General features: G+C 44.1%; 3 protein-coding genes across 3 annotated transcripts; 2 read left to right on the forward strand and 1 right to left on the reverse strand.

The window, feature by feature from the left end:
• The first annotated feature begins 4,891 nt into the window (after nt 1-4,891).
• LOC127771075 (sugar transport protein MST1-like) lies at nt 4,892-10,939 on the forward strand. The gene is made up of 4 exons (XM_052296893.1): nt 4,892-5,362; nt 8,837-9,156; nt 9,287-9,919; nt 10,013-10,939. The coding sequence occupies exons 1-4, from the start codon at nt 5,242-5,244 to the stop codon at nt 10,460-10,462; spliced, it is 1,524 nt and encodes a 507-aa protein (XP_052152853.1). The 5' UTR covers nt 4,892-5,241; the 3' UTR covers nt 10,463-10,939.
• Nucleotides 10,940-13,298: 2,359 nt separating this feature from the next.
• Nucleotides 13,299-19,360, forward strand: LOC127771073 (sugar transport protein MST1-like). Its single transcript, XM_052296891.1, has 3 exons — nt 13,299-13,486; nt 17,480-17,799; nt 18,119-19,360. The coding sequence occupies exons 1-3, from the start codon at nt 13,348-13,350 to the stop codon at nt 19,211-19,213; spliced, it is 1,554 nt and encodes a 517-aa protein (XP_052152851.1). The 5' UTR covers nt 13,299-13,347; the 3' UTR covers nt 19,214-19,360.
• Nucleotides 19,256-24,632, reverse strand: LOC127771074 (sugar transport protein MST1-like). The gene is made up of 3 exons (XM_052296892.1): nt 24,148-24,632; nt 19,966-20,918; nt 19,256-19,877 (listed from the first exon to the last, which is right to left on the reverse strand). The coding sequence occupies exons 1-3, from the start codon at nt 24,296-24,298 to the stop codon at nt 19,443-19,445; spliced, it is 1,539 nt and encodes a 512-aa protein (XP_052152852.1). The 5' UTR covers nt 24,299-24,632; the 3' UTR covers nt 19,256-19,442.
• Nucleotides 24,633-25,904: the final 1,272 nt, after the last annotated feature.

Below are 25,904 nucleotides of genomic sequence, written 5' to 3' on the forward strand. Positions count from 1 at the left end.
CCATCGTGTCCAGGGGCGATGAGCGACGACGAAACGAACCAACCGAAGTGACTGATCGAGATTGATGTTTCACGATGTGTAAATGCACGTACTTAGTCCTAGTTCACTCATCTGTTTCAATCGAAAAATCAAATGTACAGCTCCATCTTTATATGCTATTGTCCGAAGAAAGACTACTTCCATTGCTAGTGTTAAGGAAACTGTTCCACTTAATGTTTCTTTTAGGAGAGTTTTAATTGGTTAGAATATTGTATATTGGCTGCTATTGTACATATTCAGTTGAATCATTTCTCTGATTATTTTAGATGGAATTATCATCAGAATGGTAGATTCTTGGTGAGGTCAATGCACCTAGCTTTAATCAATAATGGCTATATTGAGAGGAATAAGTGTATTTGGAAGCTTAAGATGCCACTTAAGATTAAGATCTTTACGTGGTACTTTCTTAAAGGGGTTGTGCTAACCGAGGACGATTTGATAAGACGGAATTGGAATGGTAGTTTAAGATGTTTTTTTTTATGAAAAATGAGACTATTCAGCATCTTTTTATGGACTATCATTATGTAAAGTTTATATGGAGAGCAATTCAGTTCTCATTTGGTTTTAACCTTCCTACTAGCATATCTCATATTTTTGATGATTGACTATTGGGATTGACAAGAAAAAGAGTAAACTGATACTTGTAGGAGCATCTGTCATATATTGGGCTTTGTGGTTGAGCAGGATGATATGGTTTTTAACAAATCACCATCTATTTCATATATGCAGGTAATTTTTAGGGCAACTCATTGGCTCTGGTTTTGGGCACAATTACAAAAGTGTGATGAAGATGGAGAGTTTCTAAAAGTTGCATGTCGTAATCTTGAGACGAGGGTCATGCAACTGTTTGCCAACTATGGATGGAGATTCACAAATAAGCTTGAATAAATGTGTTCTCCTTGGTTTGGTTTCTTCATTTTTATGGTTGGTGTGTTCTTCTATTTATGGACTACACTCTGTTTTAGGGTACTACTGTGCTAGTTTGTAATAATTAGCTGTAGCTCTTTTGAGCAAAGACAGGGATGTTATATTCCACTAGCAAAAATGCTCGTGCGTTGCCACGGAAAGAAAATACGAGAAAATTGAATTAAAACATATTAAATTCTAATTAAATGAAATACAAATTTTCTGGAATATTTGGGTATTTTTTAAATAGGTAGATATAAAATTAAACCAATTTACAAGTAAACTAAGTGTGAGAAATAAAATGATATGGATGGATTTAATTTTTATTAAATTCTTCATATTAACTACACCATTTTAAATTTTCTTGGAATTTACATAGCTTAATTGCTAATTTTGCTAATACGAACATCATTTCAGCATTTATTTAAATAAAAATCCTTCTTTTCTCTATGGGCCATTTCTAGCCCATGTTCTTCAGCCCGCAAGCGACAAAAGTCTAAATAATATTCCCATACTCCTGTCACTTGCCGTGCGGCCCGTAACCTCAAATGTGTTGGACCAACAGCCCGCGTGTGGCCCAAGTGGTCCGGTCCGATGATGTAGGCCAGCCCAGCGATCGATCGATCATTGGACGGCTCAGTCGATTCCAAATCAATCAAAACCCTAACCATAACCCTCCCCCTCCCCCGATCGGCTCGCCGTCCCCCATCCCCCCTCTTACCGCCGGCCGCCTTCCCCGCCCAACGCCGCCTATCGCCCTCCCCCATCGACGCCGGCTCTCCCCTCTACCCTCCAGCAGCGCCGCTTCCCCTCCCCTCCTCTCTCCCTTCCAGCAGCGCCGCTCCCTCTCCCCAAATCCCTCCCGTCTCACCGCACGGCGCGGGGAAGGCGGGGTGCGGCGGAGACGGCGTCCCTCCCCCTCTCCCTCTCCTCGTCGGCCTCGACAGCCGTCCCTCCCTCTCGGTGACGGCGCCCTCTCCACCCTCAAGATCTGGCGGCGTCGACAGCGATGACAGTGTCAAAGGCGTCCGCGGGTGGATCCGTCGGCGATGGTGGCGACTACAGGCGGATCTGGCAGCGGCAGCTCCCTCCGCCGCCTCTCTTCTCGATCCCTCCGTTGGCGGTGGCAACGGCCGAGGAGATCCGACGGTGCCCCGTGGATGGATCCGGTGGCGACAACGGCATTGGTGGCTTCCCGGTGATGTTTTTATTTTTCTTCCCGTTCTTTTTCTCAATTTCGATTGGATTTTGTATCTAGTTTTTTTTTTTGCTTTATTTGCCTTATGATGCACTCGGAAGATAAGATAGATAGATTGAATCGGACTTTTTTTTTGTTTTCATGTTTTTTTCGCCTTTTTTTGTTATTACGAATGACGGAAACATCTTTAATTTTTTTACCGCTTCACATATAATCGAATCCATGCCACATATAATCGGATTCGATTTTTTTCACCCTTTTTTCACGGATGGACAATGAAAACACCTTCAATTTTTTAAGTAGTAGAGATAGAGATAGAGATTATCTAAATTGGCTGCGCCGATCCTAGATAGCTAGAGACCTGAAGTCTTGAAATTCTGAAGTGAGCGGGCCACCATTTTGCATTCGAATCGAGGACGGCGGCCTCAGATGGGAAGTTACGTTCAAGACTCCGAGTGCAATTCTTGTGGGCCCTAATGTCGTATTGGGCCGAAGAATCCCTACTTCCTACGCGTGGCCGTAGCCTAACGATTTCTGTGCTGTGGGCCTGGGCTTCTATTCCCACTGGACTATAAGACATTGTGCACGCGCGCTCTCTCTTTCTTCCTGCGATTACACCGAAGATGTGCATGCACACCCCCCGCTAATACAGTCATACACAAGAGTTGAAGATCAGTGTTAAATTCCTAACATCACTACATATTTCTATAATTCTATTCAAATATACTCGTGTGTATAATATTCGTGAGCAGGAAGATTTAAACTTCTCAGTGGAGTAATATACTCACGATTTCACCATCACACAACCACTCTTCCCTTCTGTGTTATATACAAATTAAAACTGCCTCCATGTGAAGGTAAATGGTGGATAAAATGTTGGGTGAAATTACAGCACAAGCCAAAGCTATGGACAAACGTGGGGCTGTACATCGAAGAAAGAAATGGAAAGATAATATACTGTAATATGGGCTTTACCTGGTTGGCTTGACCCAAATTATTTGTGGGCCCTGATTACATGCCCATTGTATGCACAATTTATATACGTACTAGTAGCTCTCAGGTCACATCTCATACTACACTAATGGCAACTTGTATACCCAGAAAGGAAAATGGCAACTAGTATAAGACTGGATAGAGTAGACCACCACTTCATTGGATGGGTTCTTTTGTAGATATATATCACCATTCAGTTCATTTTACATGACCAACTCTGCATTTATCGTTTGCAGATTTCTGTATCTTCTTTTATTCTTTTATACTTCCTGGTGGACGATAGTTAGGCCTGAACTTTGTAGATAGTACAAAATAAACTTCTTTACTAGTAATTAGAACTAGAACTCGATCATTGTTGTGTTGTTATAAATACCCCGCCGTATTGCTGCGGAAAATTAAGCTGTATAATATTTATAAATAAGTTTTAATATATTTTGTAAACCAAAGCAAAATGATGTCTTATGTTTTATATAATTTACGCATGGTTGCAAATATAATGCAAGGTGAAATTGATACTTCAAATTTTGAGCTTAAAAATAATTGAGATTGTATGGTTTTACGAGAGAAGAAAAAAGAAACTATGTGTATATAGATCTATCATTCGCAGGTTAGAAATAATTGGAATGATGTGGCTTTATGAGATAAGTAAAAAAATAACATTAACTAAATTTAGTGGGATGAACTATATAACTATATATAAGTATATAGGATAGGGTTTCCAGCCTATTCACTTCTAACAGAACGGTCAAACCAAAATATTGGTTAATCTGGCATTGCCTTAATGATGTGGTTTTTAACCATAAAAGTATATAACATTACGCAGGTTATCTTGGTGTGTTATAACTGATTGTATTCTTGATGTATGATGCTATCATAGGAACAACATAATACTATGTGTAATTATGCTAATTAGTACACATTTGAAATTGGTAACCAATAAGCTTTTGTTCTAGTTTGGATGATGTAATACCAACAGAATTTCATATTAGAATCTATGTGATTTTAAAAACATTATTTCAACTGATTATTTTATTGGTGAAAGTTAAAGGTTTGTCCCAACACGCCATTTTTTTAGTTCTTTTTTTTTACTTCTGAGATCTTTTTGGTTGTCTGTCCTTTGGTAAGGACCGGAGACGTAATTCATTTCCTCTGTCTAAAAACATATTAGCATCAAACAATAATCAATAAGAGGCTAAACTGCAGTTACTGTACTTTATTCATGATTATGCTATTTTTTTGAAGCCTCGATGTGTTCCAAAATCACAGTTTGAATTTTCTATGTGCTCGGTGATGCGTGCCTTTCAACTTTTTGATGCGGATGTGACGAACTAAAATTTGACCTGAGTTAACATACAAGAGATGATGCGCCTTATGTACATATGGACAGTAGATAGTTGCCGGACAGCCCCGCTAATAATGTACTAGTCCTTTGGAACTTTTTTGTTACCAGCACGCTCTCAAAGCGGAAGAACTACTCCGGTGGCAAACACACTCAAGATACATCATACATGCATCCATTTCGCTAATTAATTTGTTCCCTTAATTGGCACTTTGAATCTAAGAGTGTGCGGTTTGAACTTTGATAAAACCTGCACATCAGCGTGAACTTGATAGAGTTTATTTTTTTTAAAAAAAATAGGCGGTGAACTTGATAGAGTTAGATCAAGCCTTCAACTGCCGTGACAGGAGAGGCTTTGTCTCTGTGCATGTCCACGTGTTATCGCTTTCCTCACAATTCATCGCACTCTCGCTCATCGCACTCTCGCTCGTTGATGTACTGCCTCCCCGGCTCCCCCGAAGTCAGAAATCCACAGGGGATCGGAGCACAGTGTGTGACGCGCGCAGCCTATAAAGAGACCCCGAGACGCTGCCCCTCTTTCCCCGTGTAGAGTTCAGAAGCTCCTTTGCTGAGACAGATTTCCGAGTAGCCGGCGAACGCTTTGCCTTGCTCGCTGTGTAGCTAGCGGAGGGCGCGGAGCGATCGAGCGATCGAGCGCGTTTGCACGGGGCTAAGCGTGGAGGAGAGGCCGGTGGTGAGCCAGCAGCTGTGCAGGCAGGCAGCAAGCTAGCGGCCGGCTAGTCGATCGCGCGCGGCTCCCCGCGCAATGGCGGCAGGGACAGAGGCGGCGCGGGACTACGGCGGCGGCGTGACGGCCAGCGTCGTGTTGACCTGCCTCATCGCCGCCTCCTGCGGCCTCATCTTCGGCTACGACATTGGCGTCACAGGTATAGTAGCCGCCTCCCTCTTCTCATCATATATTCTCTGCGAATCCGAGTTGATCAACTAGGTAGAAATCAACCCTCTTGCGCGTCTCACCCGGGCCCCGGCTGGTAAAACACTAAAATTTTCGAATAATCAGGTGCGGTTCGGTTGGGTCGGGGGTAGGGCAGTAGCATTTTCTTGTAATTTCGATGAAAGGGGATGGGTAGCGCTGTAATTAGTTTTGGAGCGAAGCTGCGAAGCGATGTTTTTGCCGCTCCATCTCGATAGTACAATTTGCGATTCACTCCGCTCCGCTCTATTTTTTGGTAAATCTTTGGCACAGCTCTAGCTCTAGATAAGTTAGGGCTGAGAGCTAGACCTATGTTAAACGGGGCGTTAATCAAAACACACAAAAAAAAAATCCTCATGTTTGACTGCTCCAGCAGCATGTTTGTTGATCTTCGAAAGAAAGACGCATTCATCAAGCATATATCTTATTCTTCCTCACCAGCTGCCTTGATTTGCTGACACAGTACCCTGATATGCCAATGGGCCAGACTAGGTTGGTTGGTTGGGACCACCGAACCATCCTAGGCAAGTACTATTCTGTTTTGGGATTTGGGTTGTGGAAAAAGCCAGATTTAATTATGTGGCGCTAAAAGAAATACTTGCCCTTCACATAATTTTGGAGGCCGGGTTTGTGGCATTTTGCCTTTAACGTACTGTCATGAGGTTCATTTTATCAGCATTTGGGTTCCAATAATTAAGGCCATGATTCCAAACCAACAAAGGAATTACTTCTTCCCCTTCCAAAGTTAGTGGGTGATAATATGGGTGGGTTTAGTTCACACCAAAATTGAAAGTTTGGTTAAAATTAAAATGATGTGATGGAAAAGTTGAAAGTTTGAAGAAAAATTTTGGAACTAAACTCGGCCATGTAGTGTAGGTATCGAATACTTCTGTTGTTTGATTGGTCGATCAAAAGGTAGATACTAGGTTACCCAGAATTCTTCTGTCGCGTTCGCGAAAAATAAACCCAGAATTCTTTTGTCAGAGATGGGCACGCAGTTCTACGTTTTCCTTCACGCCACAGGCAGCTTTAGAACTCATTTGATATAGAGGATTTATAGGAATTTTTGTGTAAATTGAACTGCTTCTTGTGAAATTTATGTAAAATTTTATCCTTCCGAAAGGTCGAAAGGAGCCCTTATATTGAATACCATAGATATTTGGATTGAAATCAATTTTTATTTAAAACCATTTTCGCTCCTAGCTAGAAACATCTCTATCCTCCCAAATTTAGTAGCGCCGCCTAAAGTTTTATCAAGATATATAGAGAATAAACTTATCCTTTCAGTTGGCCTTTTGTTAGTTGGAAAAATTGCTCTCTAGTTATATATGATGTAGATGTCATCGCTGACTTGGTGGATAAGGTGCTCAATTGTTTGTTCTTATTAATAGTTCCATTTGATACAGAGTCTGATGCAAGGAATATTGTATTATCAGAGTCACTACATAGTACATATCTGGGAATCAAATTTGACTTAGCTTTAAAAAATCCACACCATATATATTGTCTACAAGATAAAGCAAGATTTAGCTAAAATATTGTACAGGTCAAAAATAATCTTGGACATATTCATTAGCAATTTTTTTAAGATCACAGATTTTTTTTTAAAAAAAGAAATTGTTTTGTCTTGGAGAGCTCCAAGCCTCCAAAAACTAGCTAGGCTGTCCTTGAGAGGCTACGATGCTTGCCAGCTGAGCCTGAGTACCTGTTATTTTCACCGTTGCTAGTGATCGACCGATCGCTTGATAGCTCTAGCTCTAGCTAGAATCTTATTCCAATCGAATTTGATCGAGTTTCATTATGTTGCTTAGCACGGAAGCTAACAAGGATATGTCAAAAGCACCAACATATTTTGCCAAAAAAGCATGTAGGGAATCAGATCTGCAGCAATGCTTCAGGGACGTAATTAACACCACAAATTATTCACTAGATTATTGAAGCAGATTATTTGCTGATCACTCGTTTTAAGTCATCTTTTAAGTTTGTTTTTTTTCTAAAACATCTAATTTATCAAGTAAATAATCCGTCACAATAATCCGCTAAACAATCCGAAAGGAAAACGACCTAAGCTAGGCACTTCACAATTATATTAGCAAACGCAGCCAAAGTCCACTGAAAGAGTTACCCGATCGAAAAGCCACACGCTAGCTGCCCAAAGTGGATAGAGTATATATGAACGTGCAGAGGCCAGGGCCCAGGGGAACATGTGTGCACTACTTGCACTCATGCAACCTATCGAAGTGCTGTGTACAAGTGCTTAGTGGCAGTGCTCACACAACCAGCGGACTTGTCTAGCTATGAGATCAATCAGCAAGTAGTAGTAAGTTGCTATGCTTAGGGCCTGTTTAGTTGATAAAATAAAAATTTTTAGTTGTTACATCGGACGTTTGATCGAATGTTAAAAGGGGTTTTCGGACACGAATGAAAAAACTAATTTCATAACTCGTCTGGAAACCGCGAGACGAATTTTTTGAACCTAATTAATCCGTCGTTAGCACATGTGAGTTATTATAGCACCTATGACTAATCATAGACTAATTTGGTTCAAAAGATTCGTCTCGCGATTTACATGCAAACAATGCAATTAGTTTTTATTTTTATCTATATTTAATGTTTCATACATATGTTTGAAGATTTGATGTGATGTTTTTAGAAAAAAATTCTGGAACTAAACAAGCCGTAGTAGTAGTTGCTCTGCTTGACTTGTTTCTGTCCACTGACTTGGGAGGACACCTTTCTTTTTTTTTACCTTTGTGTAAAAAGGAAAGGCAAAAAAAAGGCACAATTGACTTCTGACGGGCATGATTGGAAATGACCTGAGAAATGAATTAGAATAAGCACATGTGGCATCCATTACTGTTTATCTAGTGGGTAGTCAACACCGAATATGTCAAATCGACAGTACATATATGATGTACACTGATGAAATCGGCAGATGTGTGAACTTTTTTTAACCTTTTCAATTTTTAATAAAAAAAATCTTTCCAAAATTTGAAAGGGCTAGCCGTGGCCAAAAGGTTTATATTTCGGAAATAAATTTTGGAAGGGCCTATTTTTAAAATTAAAACTGAAAAGTTTAAAAAAAAAGTCCAGATGTGTGTACGCTAGCTTGCAGATACGTATGAAGTTTGAAAAAGACCCAAAAGATCCATCCGTGATTGACGGGTACTATATATATCACAAAAATTCAACCAGCAGTTAAACAAATCATACAAGGACTCTCGTGTGGTAACCGTGATATATTTATGATAGAGATGATGGTTGACAATCGTGTAGTAGCAAATAAAACTAATGGTCAGAATTTCCATTTTCGGCCGACGATATCCGTGCATCACCATGACTGTTACAAAATACAAATGGTCAACAACTTCTACTGTTGTGCCGACGACATTTTCTCTCTCTCTCACTCTCTCTCTCTCTTGCACAGGTGGTGTGACGCAGATGCAATCGTTCCTGACCAAGTTCTTCCCGGAGGTGGTGAAGGGGATGCGTGGCGCGAAGCGGGACGCCTACTGCAGGTACGACAACCAGGTCCTGACGGCGTTCACCTCGTCGCTGTACATCGCCGGCGCGGTGGCGTCGCTGGTGGCGAGCCGCGTGACCAGGATGGTGGGCCGCCAGGCCATCATGCTGACCGGCGGCGCCCTCTTCCTCGCCGGCTCCGCCTTCAACGCTGGCGCCGTCAACATCGCCATGCTCATCATCGGCCGCATTCTGCTCGGCGTCGGCGTCGGCTTCACCACGCAGGTCGCGGCCCATTTAGATTTAGCCCAACAAATATATCAGGCTTAGACTTGGCCCAACCCACTAAGACAAACTTATTGAGGCCCACCATATTAAATGGGCCCATTTGGAAAAAATTGCTTTTGCGTCGCAGGCGGCTCCGCTGTATCTCGCCGAGACAGCGCCGGCGAGGTGGCGCGGGGCGTTCACCGCCGCGTACCATATCTTCCTCGTCATCGGCACGGTGGCCGCGACGGCCGCCAACTACTTCACGGACCGAATCCCGGGCTGGGGGTGGCGCGTCTCGCTGGGCCTCGCGGCGGTGCCGGCCACGGTCATCGTGGTGGGCGCGCTCTTCGTCCCGGACACGCCCGCTAGCCTCGTCCTGCGCGGGCACACGGAGAAGGCCCGCGCGTCGCTCCAGCGCGTCCGCGGCGCGGACGCCGACGTCGACGCCGAGTTCAAGGACATCATCCGCGCCGTCGAGGAGGCGCGGCGGAACGACGAGGGCGCGTTCCGGAGGCTGCGTGGCCGTGGGTACCGGCACTACCTGGTGATGGTGGTGGCCATCCCGACATTCTTCGACCTCACCGGCATGGTCGTCATCGCCGTCTTCTCGCCGGTGCTGTTCCGGACGCTCGGGTTCAACAGCCAGAGGGCCATCCTTGCCTCCATCGTACTTACCCTCGTCAACTTGTGCGCCGTCGTCGTGTCTTCCTTCACCGTCGACCGCGTCGGCCGCAGGTTCTTGTTCCTCGCCGGCGGCACCGCCATGCTCCTCTGCCAGGTAGTACCATGCAACTCACTCTCCATTGTTACGTCACAAGTTTCAGATAGTTTTAATTAACTTTTAAACCGTGTGTGACTAAAATCAATCAAGGTGGCGGTGGCGTGGATACTGGCGGAGCATCTCGGGAGGAGCCACGCGGCGGCGACGATGGCGAAGAGCTACGCGGCGGGGGTGGTGGCGCTGATGTGCGTGTACACGGCGAGCCTCGGCCTGTCATGGGGACCGCTCAAGTGGGTGGTGCCGAGCGAGATCTACCCGGTGGAGGTCCGGTCGGCGGGGCAGGCGCTGGGCCTGTCCGTCTCGCTCACGCTCTCCTTCGCGCAGACGCAGGTGTTCATGTCCATGCTCTGCGCCATGAAGTACGCCATCTTCCTCTTCTACGCCGGCTGGGTCCTCGCCATGACGGCCTTCATCGCGCTGTTCCTCCCGGAGACCAAGGGCGTCCCACTGGAGGCCATGCGCGCGGTGTGGGCGAAGCACTGGTACTGGAAGCGGTTCGCCATGGACGCCAAGCTGGACGCCCAAGTGAACTGCCTCTAAGACTGTCATTGTTACAGCGGTGTGCGCGCGCGGAAAACGATTCTAAACTCTCGACGAGACATCCCTGTGTCTATATGGTATCAAAACAGTTATGAAAATTTTAACTTGCATGCATGCCATCTAAGAAACGAGGGACTTCTCCAGGAGAGTTTAGAAGAATTCAGTGTGTGCGAGCTCATCCATGTCTTGGTTGGCATGCAGCTTATGTGTCAGTGTGACAGTGTGTGACTTCATTGTTCTGCTGAAATCTTCAAACTGTGGTTTCGGTTGACAAGCATGCATGTGGTTTGTAAACAATGTGTCAAGTTGTAAACAGATATAGCTTATGGCCAACTGAACATGTCGGCGTGAGTTGGCAATAAGAGCGTCCATGGAGTGTACACCAACCAGCTAGATGCGTGTTTGCATGTTTTTGTTGATTGATTAATCTGTAAAGGGAAAGAAGGAGATGAATGTTGTTGATTAAAGATTGCTCAATGATCATGGGTTGTGTATTGACTTCCATATTTTTTTAGGGATTAATTAGTTGTTCTGTTGACACCGTGCATCACGTGTGCATGCACCAAACAACAAACCAGTTTACTTGGATGACAGCATATGAGTTGCACCGTGCATAATAAAATAACCTGTTTAAAATGGATAATCTATCGAGGCGTTTGTTAGTGGTGCTACTCCGAGAAAGATGAGAAAAATAAAACAGAGCAAATAAAATGTTTTAGAGCAGCACTTTAATTTTGTATTTTTAATAGCGGTTTGAGAGGAAAGTCTAAAACGTAGCTAGGCAGCGATGGAATAACGACATTAAAACTAGAACCAAGTACAAGTTAGCGAGCAGCCAATGGAGCTACTTGTGCCAATATTTTTTAAAAAAATTATACAGTACAACGCAAACACTCACAATGCACGCACACTCATCCCTATGAACACACGCATGCAAATCCTACCCCTATGAACATCTTTGAAGACTGGGCCGGTAAATCCATCCTAAAGATTGACGAAGTCATCACATGTGTCTCGCTGTCGAGATAGTAACCAATATATAGTGAAAAGAAAAACATGCCACGGTCGTTGCGTAAATCATAAACATGCATGGTACGCTAGATATATCTTTCACTAGGGTTTTATGGGTTAATAATCATATAATTTCAAGTAGTTTTAGTCAAGATTTACAATAAAATGATTTTTTTTAAAAAAGAAAACTATGCGTACGATGCACTGGTTAGTTGCAACATTTCAACATTTTTGTCACGAATTTGTGGATGTTGAAAATACCCTTGAAAGTCAAGGGATTTGCATTGCGGGGTAATCTTACAAAACACAATTTGGAAAAAAGAAATAGATATTGTTTTTAGCAATAATGAGACCGTATCCGGATCCAACATTTCTTTTGTCTCCCCCCTAGTTCATTTAGGTTGATGATTTGCTTTGTGCATCAAAGGTGTAGTGGCTGGATATACTTATTCATTTATTTAAAATGGGAAATAAATATAATAATATACTCTCCCCATCTTAAAATATAATACTTCTTGTTCAAATACCTATCCATGGATTACTATATTTTAGAACAAAGATGGTACTAAAATAGCAAGTATGTTTTACAACCATGACCTTTCCACAATGCCATGCACTTTCCAATCTTCATCCTGTATTTATGTTGGTTTTTGCAATGTGTTTTTTAACCCTGAAACAGCAGAAGAGATTTCTACTGTAATTTATGCAATGTGTCATTAATGGTTTTTCTTTTTTTCAAAACTGTTGTGAAGGAGAGAAAGTGAAGTGCTTACTGACTCAAGTCTTCCTACACCTATAGTTGTGACTTGTGAGATAACTAGAAAATTAAGGCCTCTTTTGGGACATGGAAATTCTATGGGATTTTCACTAGAAATCACTTTAACGCAAGCAATAGTTAATAAAAAGCTTTAGAAATTTCTATCATATGTTATCGGTGAATGCTTGGGTCTGCAAAATACCATCAATGGACATGAGTTTTACATTACTATACTATCAAACTTCTTCCTTTTTGCCATCGTCGTTAGAGACATGTTAACCTTTCTCCGTTTTGGAGTTATAAAAAGTCCAAGTTACCCCTATTGTAACAGGGGCCATAAAAGACCGCAATGGTGCCCCTAGTGGTAAGATGGATATTTTACAGTGTAAAAGAGAAGACATGTTCTTAACGACGATAGCAAAAATGAAAAAAAAAGGGAACGATGGCATATTATAGTGCCTGATATTATGTAAGAAGGAAGTTGTCGATGGCGTTTTTAGAACGAAGTCTTTGTTGACGGTATATTGTCTAATTTCTCTAAATTTTTTTGTGTGTCAAAGAAGATTTTGGTACATGTGGAATCACAAACTTTTGAGAATTCCTCTAGCTAGAAACTGAACTATATCAGTTAATGAAACACATGTTCTTGATATGGGCTCTAAACCGAAGGTGGAGTCTTCCGGCATTATCGGGAAAAAAGAAGTAAAAAATAATCTCAATGTCAACGCCCTGCCAGTTATTTGAAGCATTCTGCAATGTCTTCTTGCAATTAAATGGCGATATTTAGCCACTATGAGTTATTCACATAACCACTTGCTATGGACAGCTAGGCTGTTCAGATGCTGCAACCCGTGCATCTAAGCTTGCATCCCTAATGAGATTAAGATATCTTGAAAGATCGTTGTGTAGATACCACAGAAATATACTAGTATAATCTAGGCTCAAGTGGCTCAGAAACAGAAGCTTCCTGCACTCTTCAACGGATCCAAACAGAGGATGCAAAGCACCCGGCTAAGCTATATATACTGATATACAGCATCCACGCACAGTACTACCTTGCAAGTTCCAACCATTGTTATAGGCAATCTGATCAGAGCAAGAGAGCACACGTTTAGAAATGGCCGGAGGAGGATTTGCCGCCGCCGGCGGTGGCAGTGCTCGCGACTACGGCGGCGGCATCACTTTCTCCGTCGTGGTGACCAGCCTCATGGCCGCCTCCTGCGGCCTCATTTTCGGCTACGATTCTGGCGTCACAGGTGCGTACTCTACTACAGCTACAGGCCATGGCTACAGCTTCTTGAGCTGTTCCCAGCCCTGTTCTATGATCATTTCTACTAGCTTACAAGCATGTGGTCTTCAAAAAAATTCTTGCATGTTTAAAGCAGAATTGTTTCTTATTACATCCCCTCAAGGGATTAAAACAGTTTTCTCTTTTCGTTACTTATTTTACCTGGTTCCATTATAGCTGGTGTGAGAAATTAAGCAGTTTGTCAGAATGATTTATTTGGGATGATATTCTGATTTTGTCCAAGACTGGTCACTAGAGAACTTGGATTCCAATTAATCATTGGAAAGATGATGGATATTGAATTTGAAAATATGTATACAAGAATTATCTTACTCCATTCAAATGCATGCGGTACAACCGTACAAGCAGTGCGGATCACGATACACGAGATGCTTCCATCAGGCCTGGAAGAGTACACCTGAAAAACAAAAAAGAATAAACTCATGTGCAACAGCGCAAGCGACCATGTACTAATAAAATACGCTATCTGAAATTCTGAATTATTTAGCCATCAAGTCAACCCCTATTTGTATTGGAAATATCATCTCAATCAGGCCAGATTTGTTAGGATGCAGGAAGGCATCTATATATCCCGCCTGAAAGTTATGGGCTCCATCGGTTGCCTACGGGTGATTATAAGTTGTAACGGTTTATAAATAATAAAAAATTATTTATAGATGAAACTTTTACATATATATCCTTAGCCACTTAGAAGTCAATGCTGATGTTGAAAAAGCATCGAAATCAACTTTAAAATTAAGTTTTAAAATTTAAGGGGTTGTTCAGATCGTAACCAAGATAAATCTTACCAAATTTTGGTAATGCCAAAATTTTGGCAATTTGACAATATTGCTAAAATTTTAGCAGGATTTCTTATGTATTTACTAAAGTTTGGCAAGAAACTAAATAGATGTACATATTGGGCAACTCTACCCAAAAAATGGTATCGTTTGAAATGGCATCAATTTGAACAAGCTCTAAATTTTAACAACGGTTTAAAGCATAGAGTAAACAACGAGGTCCTTGGACTTGTGGCAATGCTCAAAATTTTTTTCTATAGGAGAATTATATATATGCATACCCATACATTGGCGTATTGTGTGAGTGTGTTTAGAAAATTTCTCCTTCCGGTTATAAATATTTTTTAATAATGTCCGGTTATAAATATTTGATATTTTAGAATATAATTTCTCAAAATCTGAAACTATGGCCATCAATAATCTCTACTACTTAAAAAATAAGAGGTGCTTCCATCGTACATAAAAAAAAACCAGACGAAGAAAACCGAGCGAAAAAAACTGGGTGAAAAAAAGAGTCCGATCAAAAAAGGAGAAAAAAAGCGGGAGAAAAAAAACGACCGATCAAAAAAACGGAGCGAAAAAAAACCAAAAGACCGGGCGAAAAAAACCGAGGAAAAAAACCGGGCTTAAAAAAGAGTCCGATCCATAAAAACGGAGAAAAAAAAGAAAAAAAATGTCCGATCCAACAAACCGGACCGAAAAAAAATTGTCCGATCCAAAAAAATACGGGGCAAAAAAAAGAACTAAACGAATCGTTTAAAAAAACGAGCAAAAAAAATTAAAAAAAGTGTCCGATTTCAAAGAAAAAGAAATTATATGTGATACGGTGAAATAAACGATCGGACGAAAAAAATAAAAAAAGTCAAATAAAAAAAGGGCGAAAAAAAACAAATATGTACAATAAAAAAAGGAAAAAAATCAAAACGAATTCGACTCCGTCGACTCGGTGAAAAAGGGTGAAAAAAAATAAAAAGAAGTCCGATTCCAAATAAAAAGAAATTATATGTGACGCGGTAAATAAAATGGAATCCTATTTATATCTAGAAAGGTCCGACACTATAATAAAGTGGCGAAAAAAACCGTTCGTAAAAAAATGCACTACAAAAAAAAATAAAAAGGGCGGAAAAATGTCTAATTTTTATTCGTCGTTTTAGTAGTCCGTTTATATCTCTTCTTTATCTCTAATCTAATCTAATCTAACTATTTTAAAAGAGAAGTTTCTACCATATATTAAAAAAGAAATAAATGCCTGAGAAAATAAATACGGTTTAAAAAACGCGCGAGGAAAAAATGTCAGAAAAAAGCGCAAAAGAAAACGCGCTAGAAAAAAGTTTCGTAGTCCGTAAAAAAGCACACGAGAAAAAAATATTTCCATCGTCTATAGAAAAGAAAAAAAAAGCATACATGGAAAAAACTATTAGAAAGAAGCGCTAAATTGATGGACACTTGGTCGGATAGTATCCATTGACTTTTTTTCTATCTCCTACTAGTGTGTCCCAAAAAAAGCCAAACTCTGGCTATGAACCTGGACACATGTGTGTCCAGGTTCGTAGCTAGGATTGGACTTTTTTTTGGGACGGAGGGGTACACGACTTTTGTTTCGTCATCTATTCTCCTGTATGGGAGACCCTGCACATCTTCGTAGGCAATTATCATACTATTTTTGTGAAGTATAGCTACTATTCTTGATAACATATTATATGAAATAATATTAGAAAATAAACATATTTTAATTGTTATACAGATAAGAGTGGACAGTGACTCTATTTTGTGTAGACTTGATCATACGAGGCAATGCAGGACTTGATTGGTTGCAAGAATGAGATTAAAAGAATATTTTAGATTATATGTATGTTGTCATATGAATAATCCAATTATTTTAAGTAAAGCAAGCACCGTAAGGTTGCCATCATCGAGGTTGGGCTATTACATTTAAGATGTTCCAATTTTCTGATTGTCATCAACATGGTTATGCATGAAAAACGTATATTATCATTACATTTTTTCACCCGTTGCAACGCACGTGCATGTTTGCTAGTTTCTATTACATAGCAAACATGCACACATACACAAACATGATGTGTAGAAAACACACAAGATATTTTCATGGGTACCAAAAATTGAGTCCTGGTAGGTGGAGTTCGTGCACCAATAACTCCACCATCACACCATCGGTGTTTCTAACGAGACAATCCATTATGTGCCTTTAACTTTGTCCCAATTCTACAATATGCCAGTGAGTTTACCAAGTTATACAATATACCATCGTATTTTGTTTAACTTCTATAATATATCATTGTCGTCTAGTTAGCCCCATTAGTATTGTACATTCCTAATGACTGAAATACCCCTGAAGAGAAAATTTCCAAAATTTGGCCGAAATTCCGAAATTTCATATTGTAAACTACCACGGAAATTGCCCATATCAAACTTTGGAAGTTTTACAATCTAATATTTCATAATTTTTTACCAAAATTTGGAAGTTTTTGTCCCAAGGGTATTTCGGTCATTAGGATAAAATTGTATAGTACTAACGGAGGCTAACTGGATGACGATGATATATTATTATTATGGAAGCTAAGCCAAATGCAATGGCATATTATAGAACTAGACAAACTCTGTGACATATTATAGAACGGGAACAAAGTTAGTGACACACAATGTATTCTCTCTTCTATTATCCTAATATAAAATTAATGGTTAAAGTTTGATAGAGGTACTACCTGATGCCTCCGAAAGGCATACAGAGAAGTAAAAGTGTGGGAAGGTTCAAGTTTTGATGTGTAAAATGGTGTACCAATTTTCCGGGTAAAAACTTAGGCATATACTCCACCTTATTTAGAGCCAAATTTAAATGTGGTACTGCTCAGAGCTAGGTTTGTTGTTCTTTTTTTTGGCACAGTTAAGCATGGCCAAGAAAAAAGACGTATACCATTCAATCATAGGATATGTTTAGTTCACGCTAAAATTGGAGGTTTGGTTGAAATTAGAATAATGTGACGGAAAAATTGAAAGCTTATATGTTAGGAAAGTTTTAGTGTGATGGAAAAGTTGAAAGTTCGAAGAAAAAGTTTAGAAGTAAACTCGGCCATATTATTACTCCGTACTAGATACTGTATTACCGTGCTACTTGTCGGTCCATGACTCCTCGTTGATTACAGGTGGCGTGACGCAGATGGAGTCATTCCTGAGCAAGTTCTTCCCCGAAGTGCTCCGTGGGATGAAGAGCGCGAGGCGCGACGCCTACTGCAAGTACGACAACCAATGGCTCACCGCCTTCTCGTCGTCGCTCTTCATCGCCGGCACGCTGTCATCCCTGGTGGCGAGCCGCGTCGCCAGGGCGGTGGGCCGCCAGGCCATCATGCTCCTCGGCGGCGCCATGTTCCTCACCGGCTCCATCATCAACGCCGCCGCCGTCAACATCGCCATGCTCATCATCGGCCGCATGCTGCTCGGCTTCGGCCTCGGCTTCACCCTCCAGGTACAACATGGAACACAATATGATCAGGGTTTATCATACCGTATGGTTATATCACGTGCGGTAATCTTTTCAGTTTTTTGAAACCACGGTGTACCCGACAATAACCGTATGGTTACCGTGCTAACCGCAGACCGCGGGGTGACGGTAACACCTTCCTAAACGGTTTGGTAAACCCGTTTGGTTTGGTAACGCTGGATACGATACGATACACAAGGCCCAGCAATCTAGGCCCAGTTCATCAAATCCAGCTCAGTTCCAACTCTTCTTTTTTATATTTTTCCGGAAAAAAAAAAGGGTTACATTTTTGTTGCTGGTACAGTCAGCTCCGGTGTATCTGTCTGAGACGGCGCCGGCGAGGTGGCGCGGCGCGTTCACGTCGGCGTACAACGCCTTCGTCGTGATCGGGATACTGTCGGCGACCATCACCAACTACTTCACCAACCGCATCCCGGGGTGGGGGTGGCGCGTCTCGCTCGGCCTCGCGGCCGTCCCGGGCACCATCATCGTCGCGGGTTCGCTCTTCATCCCGGACACGCCCAGCAGCCTCGTCCTGCGCGGCCACCACGACCGCGCCCGCGCGGCGCTGCAGCGCATCCGCGGCGCCGGCGCCGACGTTGACGCCGAGCTCAAGGACATCGTCCGCGCCGTGGACGAGGCGCGCCAGAACGAGGCCGGCGCGTTCCGGCGGCTGTTCAGCAGGCGGTACAGGCACTGCCTGGCGGTGGGGCTCGGCATACCGGTGTTCTACGAGTTCACCGGCATGATCGTCATCTCCATCTTCTCGCCCGTGCTGTTCCGCACGGTGGGGTTCAACAGCCAGAAGGCCATCCTCGGCTCCGTGATCAACAGCATGACCAACCTCGCCTCCACGCTGCTGTCCACCTCCGTCATGGACCGCACCGGCCGCCGGCCGCTGTTCATCGTCGGCGGCGTCGGCATGATGCTCTGCGAGGTGGCCATCTCGTGGATCATGGCGGACCATCTCGGGAAGCACCAGGGGGTGACGATGCCGCGGAGCTACGCGACCGGGGTGCTGGTCCTGATCTGCCTCTGCACGTTCAGCTTCGGCTTGTCGTGGGCGCCGCTGAGGTGGGTGGTACCGAGCGAGATCTACCCGGTTGAGGTCAGGTCGGCGGGCCAGGCGCTGAGCATCTCCGTCGCGCTCTGCCTCTCCTTCGTCGAGCTGCAGGTGTTCATCGCGCTGCTCTGCGCCATGAAGTACGGCGTGTTCCTCTTCTACGCCGGCTGGCTCCTGACCATGACGATCTTCGTCGCCGCCTTCCTGCCGGAGACGAAAGGCATGCCGATCGAGGCCATGCGGTCCGTGTGGGAGCGGCACTGGTACTGGAAAAGGTTCGTCAACGACGGCGACCACCACGACGGCCGTGTCGTCGCCGACGAGGGTACCGATTAAACATTTATCCGGTGATTTGGTGGTGTGATGAACCGTGTGATGTATGTGCAGCTGCACGGCTGTGGCCGTTGAGCATGATCTAACATTTCAGTGGCATACATCGCCCATTCTTGATTAATTTACCCAAAGTCGTCCATCTTAGCCTTATACTACGATCGAGAGCACACACGCTAACTAAAATTCTGAGATCAAAGCCAAACATTCCGCATCGGCATATGCGGTGCAAATTTTAGGTCGACACGTCGCCGAACTTGTGGTCCTTGACGAACCTGCCCCAGTACCAGTGGCGCGCGAAGACGTGGCCCATGGACTCGAGCGGCACGCCCTTGGTCTCCGGCACGAAGGCGACGGCGAAGGCGGTCATGACGACGAGCCACGACGCGTAGAAGAGGAAGGTGCCGTACTTGAAGCAGCAGAGCATGGCGAGGAAGCACTGCGCCTGCACGAAGTTGAGGCCCAGGTTGAGCGCCACCGCCACGCCCTGCCCCGCCGACCTGACCTCCACCGGGTAGATCTCGCCGGGGATGGCCCAGTACAGCGCCCCCCACGACCAGCTGAAGCTCGCCGAGAAGGCGCACGTCATCACCAGCACCGTCACCGCGTACCCCTTCGCCATCTTGCTCCCGTGCCCCAGCTGCGACCCCACGATGCTCGCCATTGCCACCTACGATACGCGTCGGCTCGACGTCACTTTCTTGTTGCTGAAATGTTGATGTGCGCTCTAGGTGAGTGTTTGTTTGCATTGTTTTTACCTGGCAGGTGAACATGAGCGCGCCGCCGATCATGAAGAGCAGCCTCCGGCCGTAGCGGTCCATGGCGAAGCCCGAACCGACGATGCCGAAGATGTTCATGAGGCCGAGAATGACGGCGCCCATCAGCGCGGCATCGCTCTCGAACCCGACTGTGCGGAACAGTATCGGGGAGAAGAAGGCCGTGACGGCCACGCCGGTGAGGTTGAGGAACACCGGGAACGCGATGGCCATGACCAGGTACGGCCGGTACTCGCGCCGCAGGATCCGCCGGAACGCGCCCTCGTCGTTCCTGCGGTCGTGCTCCACGGCGGCGAGGATGTCGTTGAACTCGGCGTCGACGTCGACGCCCTTGCCGCGCACCCGCTGGAGCGCGGCGCGGGCGAGGTCGTGCTTCCCGCGCAGGACCAGGCTGCTCGGCGTGTCCGGGATGAACGCCGCGCCGGCCACCATGACGGCGGCCGGGAACGCCGCGAGGCCGAGCGACAGGCGCCATCCCCACACGGGGATCCGCGACGTGCCGTAGTTGATCAGGTTGGCGATGAGGTACCCGACGCTGATGAACAGCGGGAAGCCGGAGATGAACCCGCCGCGCCACCGCGGCGGCGACATCTCGGCGAGGTACACCGGCGTGGCCTGGCCCGAGAACCCGAGCCCCAGGCCAAGCAGCATCCTCCCGATGATGAGCATGGCAATGTTGACCGCGGCGGCGTTCACGAGCGCGCCGACCAAGAACATGCTGCCCCCGATCAGCATGACGGCCTGCCGTCCGGTCCGCCGGGTGACGCGGCTCGCCACCAGCGTCCCGACCATGCCGAACGCGTACAGCGACGAGGTGAACGCCGTGAGCGCCTGGCTGTTGTAGATGCAGTACACGTCCTTGCTCGCGTGCGCCGTCCCCTTCAGCAAGCCCGGGAAGAACTTCTCCAGGAATGACTCCATCTCCGACACACCACCTGATGTTCGTCGCAGACATGAATAAGATTTGTATCTCAAACGTAACGAAGGAAACCGATGATAAATTGATCACTTGCAGAACACGAGCAACCCAGGCATCAGTTCAAGTTTCATCTTTGCGACCAACTAAAACTAGAACATATGAGAGTGAATAACTTGTGTCACGTAATATTTTGTGTTTTACATACACTTTTTCTGCCATGCACCAATAATCATACATGCTGGAGATAGTGGTTTCGAGGGATCTAGATTGTCTTCTACTCTTCTATACTGTAGACAACCATTAAGCTATGGGGGTAACAGTAAATTACTGTAGTGAGTGACACGCTGTAGCGATTACTGTGGTACTTTGATCTCAGTTGGGCATTTTCAAATTCCAATCAGATGGCAAAGAGAAGTCATAATGCAAATTATTTCTTTCAATGGTAAGCCACATGCTACTACAAAGGATCCAATTCAGGTGCTGTGTATAATAATAGTAAGGAACGGCAGAAAAAGAAAAGCTTTTTACAAAACACTATGGATGCACCATGGTCATTTCATTAGAATTTATTTCTTTTCACGTTGATAGGGATTCCTAGTATTTCTATTTGACGCATTTTAGTCTTGATCAATCATCACATCAACAACTTATCTCCTTAGAAAAAAAATTCCGATCCTGTCAAAGCCCACACACCATCACTCAAGACATGATAAAAACCCGATTCCCCGATCCAAAGCAAGATTTCTACCATCGAGTGGCCTACAAATACTACTATACTCGCCTATATAGCACATACTAATAATCTCGACAAGCAAGCTAGCCATGCCACTGAAGAAAAGAAGCAATCATAATCTCTCCTTTCTTTTGTTGCAGGAAAGCAACTGAGACCAAGGATTCCAGGAAGATGCCCGTGAATTACAGCTCGGGGTTTAGCGCAGAAAAGCCGCACCAAAACTCGCGGCAACAAAAGGAGGGGCAAATAAGATATACGACGAGACGCCAACATGACATCTGGTCTGACTGAAGCAGCAGATTGCACACAGAACGTCCAAAGTTGCAAGTAACTGTCGATGCACACCTAGCGACAAGTTGATGTACTACGTTCCGAGCGTAAGATGTGGGAGCAGCTCACGTCCTTTTCCCACATTCCACATGAGCCTCATTTAAAATTCATTTGGAAGATGAGGTAAATTTTGAGGTATATAAAATCTGTACTCATTTAGGTCTCGTTTGGAAGATGAGAAAGTTTTACACTATTAAGTGTGTGCTTCATATAGGCTCCCATCGGATGGCCCAATAAGCCAAAGAATAAGCCAAATTTTGAATTTTCAAACTTAATTTTGAGATTGATTTTGAGATATTTTTAACATAGTTTTTTTTCAGCATTGGCTTTTAAGTTACAAAGAACACATATATAAAAGTTTTACCTACAAATTTATTTTTATTCCCTAATAAGCCGTTTTGGCTTATTAGAAAAAAAAGCTAACCGATGGAGCCTATAAACCCTAACCGAATTTTAAATTTTAGAAGTTAATTTTAAATTAATATAAGTGTTTTTAGTGTTTTTTATTGTTTTTGTTTGGTATTGGATTTAAACCACTAAGAACAGAGCTATATCAAATTCTGCCTCTATTTTTTTTTGCTTCGCTGACATGTTTTAACCGAAAAATAAATAAAAGAACAGAACTATATAAAAAACTAATTCTAAAATTTTGCGTTTCAAACGGGCTATAAAACTTCGAAATACAGAAAGTGGTAATTCCCAAGAAGATTACTGCTGCTATGTGGGAATAGAAAAAAAATGTGCTGCTCAAAATAAAATCTCACTATCTTCCCTTAAAAAAAAAATCTCACTCATCTAAAAATATCTCAGGTACCCCTCAATTCTAAAAATGACTTTGATTTTTGGCTCAGTAAAGCTCTGATTCTAAAATTATGTTTGGTTGTCAGCCACATTTTACCACAGTTTATCATGTCTAAGGTTAGACAAGTTTGATCATAATTGTGGCAAAATTCACTTTTAATAAATCAAGTCCCACACGTTAATGAATCAAGAAAGTGTGACAAGATTATCTTAGGCTTGTTAATGTGGGACTAAGAATTTAATTGTCTCAACTTAAACAAGTACTAACAATATTTAAAAACGTGGTAAAATATAGTTAGGAACCAATCACACTTAACAGCCTCACGATGGAAAGAGAGTCAACGGACATACTTATGGGCTCTAAAGGTTTAACTGTAACCAACCTGACGTGTCTAATGGCGCTCCACGAGAAGATGGGTAGGCCGTACACCGGCCGCTCGCTGGCCCCGCCGCCGCAGTGTGGCCATCCAATTCGACCGGATTGTGTCGCCTCACCTGGTCCCGCCCAAGCAGGTGAACGGGCCCACGTGTAAGGATCTGCCAGGTGGGGCCCCACCTCCGCCTCTATCCCCTCCTGGCCGTCCGATGGCTTACGCGCGGCTCGGATCACGCTTCCTCGAAAGATATCTACTTCCTGGATTTTCTTCTGTGATGTGCCCGGTTAATCAGCAGCTGCTGTACGTTCGGTTTGACGAGAGAACAAGAGCTGCGTCCTCTTCGGCCTCTCTGGGCTTTGATTTGAATGAACGCGGAAATATCACACGAGAACTAATTTGTTTTCTCCCGTGAATCTTCTCAAGAATAGAAAAAAGATATCCTCTTCCTCTGTTGTAAAATTCACCGGTTTGATTGGATTAGATTTGTTCGCTCGCGTGATGCTTACACCTGCGCGCTGATTTTTTTTTTTTAGATTATTAAAAACTGAGGCCAGATTTGGACTACTCCATGTGTTGGGAATCTGCCGTGGAAGAAGCAGAAACGGAATAAAGAAACCAAGGGGGGCACAGGGCAGCAGTTGAGATGCGGCTCGGCCATGGCCGCTTCAGATCAAAGGAAAATGGTCTTGGCTTGTAGCGAGTGACTTGAGAGACCCAGGAATCAAGTCCTCAAAGTGGGCTAGCCACAAGCCACAGGAGAATCGTATCGTCGTCGTCGAGGTCGTGATGAGGGGAGATATGATGGATTGGGAGAATCACCGACTAAAATGAGTGGTAAATCAAATCGAATCCTACGCGATACGTGTGCAGAGATTTCAGAAGAAGAAGAAAAAAAGAAAACCACGGAATTAAACATTCAGAAAAATTTTCAGAAAAGAGCACCCCCAAACCGCATGCAATTGCAAAGTAAGCGATCGATCGAATCCGATCCATCTCCAGCGCACCTGAGATGCCAATGTCGTAGCCGAAGATGAGGCCACCGGAGGCCGCCATGAGGCAGGTGACCACGACCGGGAACGTGAGGCCGCCGCCGCTGCCGCCACCGCCGCCGTAGTCCGCCATGCCGCCGCTATTGAGGAGGGAGCCGCCGGGCATTCTCCGTCACCAATCTTCAGAGCGGCCAAATGTTGTTGCTGCTGCTGCTGCTGATGCCTGATGATAGTGTTGGGAGTCCAAAGCCCTCCAGGGGGGAGAGTCTTTATAGCCACTGGCCTGCCTGCCTGCCTCTGTCGCTAGCTACCACTCCTACTATTCCTACTGCCAGGACCGTTTAATTCTGGCCCCTTTCACATGAAGGCGCTGCTCTGCTGTGCCGTTGCGTTGCGCGACCTGCCTTATCTGCCCCCGCCAGCGCCGCACAGATCAGGCGGCCGGGCCATTATCCCAGGAGGGAAGAATGGACAAATTCTTCGTTTCGTTTCACCGGCGCGCGCCCGCGTGAAGCGGCTGCCTCTCTCGAGTCTCGACTCGACACGTCGTGACAACAGGGGGAGTAACAGTGTCCCAAATGCGGCCGATATGATGTGTTGGTGCGGTTACAAGATTGGCGCCGAGCGCGTAAACCGGATCGGTCCGTTTTGGTGGCCTACCTACTATGCTGCCCCGATTGGATGCTCGCGTCGCATATAATGGATGGCACCCGAGCATATATGTATCGCTATTCGCTACAAGTTCCTGCAGCTTTTGTGCATGCCTCTGTGGCATATATGTGACATGTATAGTCCCGTCCTGCACATTATGACCGGCCGGTTGCACGCTACTTCAGTTCCATTGGTCTAACAGATGTGTAATCCAATTGTTCCGGTAGCTGATGAAGAAAGGTATACATGGTTCACACTAGCTTGTAGATTAATTCACCGTAGCACATCCTTGTCGATTCTTCCTCAATCCCAAAACAAACTTTTTTTAGTGTGAATCTGGACATACCCTAAGCATATTTTATTTTTATATATGAAACTGAAACTGAAAATAGAGGGAGAAAAGGTGTGATGGAAAAACTGAACTTGTACTCTCTCTTTTTAAAATGGAAAAACTTTGCTCTCCTAGTTAATATATTATTTATATATATATATATTATATATATTATATATATATATATATTAACACAACAAGTTCATCTGTGCACGTATACCACATGCGCGCAGGTGTGTTGTGTGTGTTCTTCTGCGTTGCGCCTCTCTCTCTCTCTCTCTCTCTCTCTCTCTCTCTCTCTCTATATATATATATATATATATATATATATATATATATATATATCTAGACATACTTAAAAATATATATGTCCAGATTCATATAAAAAAGATGATTTATTTTGGATGGATAGAGTATATCGGTGTACGAATGAACGTAAACCAACGGTGATCGGTTCATCCAAGAGCTGGCTTACCAAATTTAGGTTGGAAACTTTGGGATCATACGCAACCAGATGAGGAGGAAGAAAACAGCACCCGTTCCAATCCCCTCGCGCGCTAGTCTAGCTATGTACGGATGCACCTTTGTTGCACGTCAGTCGGAAGGCAAGAAAATAGTACGAAATCGACATATATACCCAGAAGCTAGTTCACGTATGCGCCGATCAGGCATCCCGCGGTTGAAAGCTTAATAAAAAGTAGGCAAAAGCACTTGCCGGAAGGAGGCGTACTCTGTTGATATCCATTTCCATTTTTCTTTCCCAGAATATATGAAGAACTTGTGCATCACG

This window comes from Oryza glaberrima, chromosome 4 (assembly GCF_000147395.1).
Source record: "Oryza glaberrima chromosome 4, OglaRS2, whole genome shotgun sequence".
NCBI lineage: Eukaryota > Viridiplantae > Streptophyta > Magnoliopsida > Poales > Poaceae > Oryza > Oryza glaberrima.

Excerpts from the sequence above, each read along its gene's own strand:
- LOC127771075 (XM_052296893.1), top strand. The coding sequence starts at position 5,242 with ATGGCGGCAGGGACAGAGGCGGCGCGGGACTACGGCGGCGGCGTGACG. Across the intron at positions 5,363-8,836 it reads CTACGACATTGGCGTCACAG|GTGGTGTGACGCAGATGCAA; the intron begins GTATAGTAGCCG and ends TCTCTTGCACAG. Across the intron at positions 9,157-9,286 it reads GCGTCGGCTTCACCACGCAG|GCGGCTCCGCTGTATCTCGC; the intron begins GTCGCGGCCCAT and ends TTTGCGTCGCAG.
- LOC127771074 (XM_052296892.1), bottom strand. The coding sequence starts at position 24,298 with ATGCCCGGCGGCTCCCTCCTCAATAGCGGCGGCATGGCGGACTACGGC. Across the intron at positions 20,919-24,147 it reads CTACGACATTGGCATCTCAG|GTGGTGTGTCGGAGATGGAG; the intron begins GTGCGCTGGAGA and ends GACGAACATCAG. Across the intron at positions 19,878-19,965 it reads CGCTCATGTTCACCTGCCAG|GTGGCAATGGCGAGCATCGT; the intron begins GTAAAAACAATG and ends CGCGTATCGTAG.
- LOC127771073 (XM_052296891.1), top strand. The coding sequence starts at position 13,348 with ATGGCCGGAGGAGGATTTGCCGCCGCCGGCGGTGGCAGTGCTCGCGAC. Across the intron at positions 13,487-17,479 it reads CTACGATTCTGGCGTCACAG|GTGGCGTGACGCAGATGGAG; the intron begins GTGCGTACTCTA and ends CGTTGATTACAG. Across the intron at positions 17,800-18,118 it reads GCCTCGGCTTCACCCTCCAG|TCAGCTCCGGTGTATCTGTC; the intron begins GTACAACATGGA and ends TTGCTGGTACAG.